Below are 7500 nucleotides of genomic sequence, written 5' to 3' on the forward strand. Positions count from 1 at the left end.
TGTCACGTGCTACGGAGTAAATAGATGCAAAGCAAAGTGACGCTTGGCTTAGAGATCGCGCCCCTGCCTGAGTCTGCCCACGGGTTCTCTCCTCGCCGACGTCGTTAATCGTTCCTCCTCCTCCTCCTCCTGGTTCTCAAGATGTGCCCTCACAAAGGAGACAAGAATGAGGGCTGCGCCGATAACTTCTCGCCCGATCTTCCCCCTGACCCCGAGAGTACAAAAGTCAAAGCCAAGAAGATACCTCAGGTGAGACAACCACAGAACGACCAGTAAAGCGTCCCTGCCTTGTGTTTGGCCTTTTGCTCTGTTCATCTCTTTGTTTCGCCTCTCTCTCTCTCTCTCTCTCCCTCCCTCCCGCCCTCCCTCTCCCTCCCACCCGACCCTCCCTCTCCTTCTCCCTCCCTCCCTGCTTTCACCCTCTCCCCCTCCCTCCCTCTCCCTCTCCCTCCCACCCTCCCTCTCCTTCCCTCCCTCCCTCCCTCCCTCTCCCTCCCACCCTCCCTCCCTCCCTCTCCTTCCCTCCCTCCCTCTCTCTCTCATTACTGTAATATTAGTACCTAATAATAATCATTCTCATGACTTTATCATTGAAATAACATTAAGAATGAGAATAATAATGGTTAATATTTGCGTAATAACTGAGAACAATAATAAAATGGTGATTACAATAACAATATTATGTAATAATAAAAAAAATATTATGACAATAGTGACATTCGACAAAAAATAATAAATACAAAATACATTAGTCCACCGCAAAATTGGGAAAAAAGCTTTCAAGAGGCAGAAGCGGGTAACCACCCAATTTCATACAATTTTCATGGACATACTGAAGGCCCTGTCTTGATTCCAAGATCGTCGTAGAATGTGTGTTTAAAGACCGCCCTTACCAATTTCGTCCCTGACTCTCTTATTATTGGCACATTTCAAAGGTCACATCGAACCAGAACAAATATTTACATTTTAAGAGACCTTGCCATTTTCATTGTAAAATATTTATCGAAGCGAAAATTCGGTTAGCATGGGGGAGAAACAGCTCAAATAACGTATGATGACAAATAAAAAGGTGGCATGCAGGTATTTCATATCACTGATGATGAAAATGTAAATATTTATTATTGTCTGTGCTCAATAAAGGATCATTTAAAAGCAGTCCCTGAGTGCAGGACACCTCAGGCCTTTCGCACGAGTCATGGACAAATATCGACTGTTTAAAGACGTCTTCATGAGGTATTATATGCGATATTGTTGATTTAAAATACTCTTTTCTGTCATATACAAATGCTGGACCCTTCGCGAACACCGTCCCTAATTCGTAGAAAGCCCCATAGTGTGACCTAATCCGTAGAAGGCCCCGGAGGGTGACGAATTCTAAAAAATCTGATCCTGCATTATGGCGCTGACCCGGAATCTATTCAACCTACAACTTTACTTAAGAGTTCATCGAGGGCATTGAACCAACAAATGGAAGGTTAAATCAGTAAACATTTTCAACATAAATTTAGGCATTGTGCACACGAAGGGTAGGGTGACATGTTTACCAGAAGAGCTCCTTGTGTGTGTGACTTTGCCAGGTCCAGGACACAGACACTTGTTTTCCATCCTTCGAGCAAACAATCGAGGTCGGGACAGAAACCGAGACCTTTTTTTTTTTCTTTTCTAATTCAACAACAACCATATATAACTATTTATCAAATCTCTCTCGTACTCTCTCTCTCTCTCTCTCTCTCTCTCTCTCTCTCTCTCTCTCTCTCTCTCTCTCTCTCTCTCTCTCTCTCTCTCTCTCTCTCTCTCTCTCCCTCCCTCCCTCCCCCTCTTACTCTCCTTCCCCCTCTTACTCTCCCTCTCCCCCTTACCCCACACTCTCTCTCTCTCTCTCTCTCTCTCTCTCTCTCTCTCTCTCTCTCTCTCTCTCTCTCTCTCTCTCTCTCTCTATATATATATATATATATATATATATATATATATATATATATATCACTCTATCACTTCTCTCTCTCTCTCTCTCTCTCCCTCCCTCCCCCTCTCTCTCATTTTTTGCCCTTCGTTTCCCTTACGCTTCTGGCGTCATCCCCCGCCCGTGCCCGCGACGGGGTAACGCCGCTTCCCGCACATGTACTGCCCCGCGTGGCGACGGCGCCGCCCAGTCTCGCATGACGCAATGTGCATGGCTGGAGAACGTTCTGCCGTTGCAGCGAAATCTAGCGTCGTTCGCAAACTCACTTTCATTTTCCTTTTTTCCCTTTCTCGTTCCTTTTCATCGTTATTTGTCTGTGCGACTGTTGTCGTTTTGTTCTTTATTTGTTTATTTATTGGTTTACACACACGCACACGTACACACACACACACACACAAACCTCTCTCTTCTCTTCCTTCTCTCTCCGAATCCCTCCTATTCTGATTCTGACCCTCTCACTTACCCCCCCCCCCCCTGCCTATCTCTCTCTCTTACTCCTCTCCGAATTACCCTTTCTCTTCTGCCTGTCTGCCTCTCTCCTCTCTATTTTCCCCTTCTCCCTCTCTCCTTACTCTCTCCTCTCATTTTTTTCTCCTCCCCCCTCTCTCTATCCTTTCCTTTCCTCTTATTTTCTTTATCTCTCTCCTTCCCTCTCTTTCTCTTCTCTCTTCCCTCTCTCTCCCTCCCTCCCTCCCCCCCCCTCTTTCTTTGTACGAATAATATTAAACAAAATTAACCTTGTAAAAGACGTCATGTCTCCTCCCTAAACAACGCAATACACGAGAAAGAACTTTTATTGGAAAATGGCAGGCTCATCTTCTATTGTTTTTGTATGTGCATATTGGGTCGCCTGTCGCTGTACCAAACACTCTGGGATTGTTTTTTTCTTTTCTTTTCTTTTCTTTTCTTCCCATTTCTCTTTTCTAATCTAAAAACACACTTGGCCTCATTAAATTCTGCCTCACGTCTCCTCAGGGCTCAAGGCGGGATGTATGGGGAGGCATGTTTCTTGATCTTCTCGAGTTAGTGGCTTTGGATACGTATTTCTTTTTTTTTTTTTTTAAGGATGTTTTGATGAATAGGTGGGAGGGCCCATACACACACGAGGAACAAAGGGGATGATAGACAGGGTTAGCTCATAATGCGCAAAAGAATGATTTAAATGTAATATTGTTATGTCTTCGAGAAGCTTGTGGGATAACCATTTCGAAGGAAAATCGACTTTGAGGTTATAGGGCAGAAAGACGTTTTTCGATTACGACAAGGGTTGATGAAGGCAAAGTCCGTAACGTGGGTTTGTGACATGAATTATTATTATTATTATTATTACTATTTTTAATTGGGATCTGCGATTTCTAACGATAATCATTTCGTGTTTTAAAGAGTTGTGTGTGTTTTGTTTCACTCATTTTTTTTTTTTTTTTGACTTTCGTACTTTGTCTCTCGTTGTTTCTCACGTCATCTAAATTCACTCTCTTCTATCTCACTTCTCCCCCTTTCTCTCTCTCTTTTGTCTACATTTACATTGTTACACTTTCTCTCTTCTCTCTCTTTCTCGCTTTCTCTCTCTCTCTCTCTCTCTCTCTCGCTTTCTCTCTCTCTCTCTCTCTCGCTCGCTCGCTTTCTTTCTCTCTCTCTCGCTTTCTTTCTCTCTCTTTCTCGCTCTCGCTCTCTCTCTCTCTCTCTCTCTCTCTCTGTCTCCCTCCCTCCCTCTCTCTCTCTCTCTCTCTCTCTCTCTCTGTCTCCCTCCCTCCCTCCCTCTCTCTCTTCTACTTATCTCTAAATCATTATCTCTTCGGAACCCATACGTGTAAAAAAATATAAAAAAAATAAAGAAATTAACAAAACAGTGTCTGTCTTTTATCTCACGTCTCATTTGTTCTCTTCAATCACCGCCCTTCTGCAGGTGTTAGCGTGCATAGCGGCTGCCCTTGGCACTCTGTCGTCAGGCGCAGTTAACGGCTGGTCCGCCGGCACTCTAACTTCTCTCGACGCTGACCCGGATATAACGATGGGAACCGCAGAGACTGCATGGATGGGTGAGTAAATTCCAGGTTGTGTAATGGGAAAATTACCGCTGAGATGGCGTGGGTGGGTTAAATAAATTCCGGGGTTGTGTTGTGTCGACATTACCGTCGAGAATAAATTCTTGGGTTGTGTTATATCAGAATTCTTGCTTCTCTCATTTACGACCCGGACATAAGGATGAGAATGCGTGGTTGGATGAACATGTTCCGGGATTAATAATGGCAAAAGTTTTCGCATGACAGTCTTTATACAATTAATGCTACCACTTGAATGCGGTTGTTTTCGATTGTGAGATGATATGCAAGTGCGATTATTTCATCATTGCATACATGAAAGCACTATGAAGTAATTATGATTGCTTGACAATAGCGTGGACGGAGGAGGAATGCACAACATTAAGGCAGAGCTATTAAGACTGTTACGAAATGGGGCAAGAAAAAAAAAATGCAGTATCCTTTATAAACGACTTTCGACGCACATCATAATTTGGATTCCTTTCAAAGCAAGCGGGCACGCACACGCACGCACATACGCACGCACGCACGCACACACACACACACGCTCTCACACAAACACACTCATACTCACACTCACTCACACACACACACACACACGCACACGCACCACAAAATGTCCTTCAACACACCACTGTCCACTCTTTGAACCTGTTTTTTTTTAGCTGAATAAAAGCTTATCGGCTTCATAGATTTTACAGCCCTTCACTCCTAACAGAACCCTTTTTAATCATTCAAACTCCGTCCTTCCTTCTCATCCACAAACGCCAACCTTGATTCCTCCCTTGCCTTTCAGCGAGCATCATCTCGGTGGGGTCTCTCGCCGGCAGCGTGGTGGCAGGGAAGGTCATGGACAAGCTGGGTCGCCGGACAACCCTGCTGGCGATGGTGCCAATGCTCCTGCTGGGTTGGCTGACGATGGCACTCTCGCCCAACTTCGCCGGGGTGTTGGCGGGGAGGGCCGTGTGCGGCGTGGCGACGGCCTTCCTGTTCTCCACAGGCCCGGTTAGTGGCTTGCGGGGTGATGGGGGGGGAGGAGGGGAAGGGAAGGGGGAGGGGAGGGGAGGAGGAGGAGAAGGAGGGGGAGTAGGAGGAGGAGGAGGAGGAGGAGGAGGAGGAGGAGGAGGAAGAGGAGGAGGAGGAGGGGGAGGAGGAGAAGGAGAAGGAGGATGAGGATGAGGAGAAGGAGGAGGAAAGATGGATGAGGAGGAGGAGGAGGAGTATGAGGAGGATGACAAGAAGGAACTGTAGTAGTAGGAGTCCGTATTAGGTGTAGCTTGGAGTGTTGGTTAGAATCCCTGGGGTGAGGAGTGTGGCTCGAGAGTGGTCAGTGATTTGATTTCTTCACTGGGTGCTTTATGAATATGAAAGGATTGAGGTTCAGGTCATTAATCTGGATGAAAAGAAGTAATTTCTCGCGAGAAAATAAAACCTTTAAAAAAAGACTTATCCCTGAATCTACAGCTACTGCCTATGTAATACATTGATTGGGAAAGTAATAAAAACTAAATGAAAATTTGTATTATCATGCCAACTATCAATCTAGTCTGTTACATTAGGGTCGATGTTATAGTGTAATTTACTTGTAATAAGTATTGCACCGCCTTTTACAAGGAACCATTTCCTACCCCACTCGCTGAAAGCACTACATGGGCCATCGCTCTTGCAGGTGTACTGCAGCGAAATCCCCGAGGCGCAGATGCGCGGCCGGCTGGGCTCCGTGCCCTCCCTCTTCATCACCTTCGGCGTCGTCCTGTCTTACCTGGCGGGCGCCTTCTTCTCGTGGCGCGTCAGCTGCTACGTCTGCTGCGCCCCCGTCGTCCTCATGTTCGTGGCGATGCTTTTCGCCCCCGAAACGCCCTACTGGCTGCTGCTGAAGGGGCGGAGGGAGGACGCGGAGAAGGTCCTCCGCCGCCTCAGGGGCCCCGAGTACAACTTCGACGCCGAGATCGAGGAGATGGAGAAGAAAATGACGTCCGTCGGGAAGAAGATGGAATACCGCGAGCTGTGGCGGCCGCGCACGCGCAAGCCGTTCTTCATCTCGCTCTTCATGATGACTCTGCAGCAGGTGTCCGGAGGAAACGTGCTCATGATGTACACGGGGACCATCTTCCTGTCCGCGGGCGTGGAGAACCATCGCCTCGCCACCGTGTACACGGGCCTCGTCCAGATCATCTTCACCGTGCTGTGCGTGCTGCTCGTCGACCGCTTCGGACGGCGCCCCTTCATCGTGCTCTCGGCCAGCGTGATGGGCCTGGCGACCATCATGCTCGGCGTCTACTACCTCATGAAGGACGTCGTCGGTCTGGCGTGGCCGAGCTGGGTGCCGCTGGCGACGGTGCTGGTGGCCGTGTCCGGGTACTGCCTCGGCTGCCGCACCCTCCCCTGGCTCCTCGCGGCCGAGCTCTTCAACACCACCATCAGGTCGACGGCCAACTCAGCCAGCATCTTCTACAACCGCTTGCTCAACCTCGCTGTGATACAGGTAATGGAACCCTGCTATCACGCACATGTAATCTATATATACACGCCCTCCTGCATGCCTCTACGTTACATATCATTAATCATATATGTACAACCAAATGGCTAAATATATCTTTTAGAAACTACCCTCTTTCTCCAGGTGTTCCCATTCTTCGCCGAAGTGGCAGGTGCTCACTCCGTCTTCTTCGTGCACGGCAGCCTGAGCCTGATATGTGCCCTCCTGTCCCTCCTGATGGTGCCGGAGACCAAAGGAAAGAGTCTCGAGCAGATTCAAGAATACTTCGAAAGCCAGGCCGCCAAGAAATCGGCTCGTGACGCGGAGAAATCGAGACGTAAAGGCGAGGCGGCTGATGCGGGGCGAGGGAACAAGGCTTTCCAGGAAGAAGTGTGACGGGAAAAAGGGACATACCCTAAGTGAATAAACGTACGCATGAGCGAGTGAATGTGTGCACGAGATACATTACGAGGGACAGACGTGAGGGAAAACGCGAGCCCTGACTTGAGTCTGAGAATGGCGATCAGGGAGTTTGGTTTCAGTATTCGTGTTCCAGACCCATCATTACACTTACCAGTAAGGCACTTTTTTAGTTTAAGTATATATCTATATCTTTATAACGAATTAAGCGTAATATAAAAGTAAAGGCGAGCAAGTGTTTAAATTACCCAAGATAAGGACATTCATAAAGGGATAAGAAAAAAAAAATAATAATAAAAAAAAAATAAATAAATAAAATAAAATAAAGGAAGATTTAACAAGCGAAGATATATACCGCCAGGGAAGATTATAGCGTCAAAGGACAGCCTGGTGAGGATGAGAAAAATCCTGGAAAAATCGAACTAAAACATATTTGTGAGGAAACTAAAGCTTGTAACCTTCATGACTGCTTGACTTAAACTTCGTTTTTTTGATAATCTAAATTTCTGAATTTCTCTCCTTGGGCTCTACAGAAATGTAACATGGTCAGGATAAATCAAAGTAAAAAAAAACAACAACTAATATCTACAAAGCTACAC

The 7500-nt window shown here is 46.7% G+C and overlaps 1 protein-coding gene across 2 annotated transcripts in view; it reads left to right on the forward strand.

Moving 5' to 3' along the window:
* The window catches only part of LOC119576063 (solute carrier family 2, facilitated glucose transporter member 8-like), a 7694-nt gene extending 562 nt beyond the window's left edge, over positions 1-7132 (forward strand). For both annotated transcript variants that reach the window (XM_037923594.1, XM_037923593.1), the window contains exons 2-6: positions 1-249; positions 3867-3999; positions 4799-5007; positions 5672-6487; positions 6626-7132. The exon at positions 1-249 is cut by the window's left edge and continues 67 nt beyond it. In XM_037923594.1, coding sequence (XP_037779522.1) covers positions 142-249; positions 3867-3999; positions 4799-5007; positions 5672-6487; positions 6626-6877 — 1518 coding nt within the window. In that variant the 5' untranslated portion in view covers positions 1-141 and the 3' untranslated portion in view covers positions 6878-7132. The remainder of the gene's footprint in view (positions 250-3866; positions 4000-4798; positions 5008-5671; positions 6488-6625) is intronic.
* Positions 7133-7500: the final 368 nt, after the last annotated feature.

This window comes from Penaeus monodon, chromosome 8, assembly GCF_015228065.2.
Source record: "Penaeus monodon isolate SGIC_2016 chromosome 8, NSTDA_Pmon_1, whole genome shotgun sequence".
Lineage (NCBI taxonomy): Eukaryota > Metazoa > Arthropoda > Malacostraca > Decapoda > Penaeidae > Penaeus > Penaeus monodon.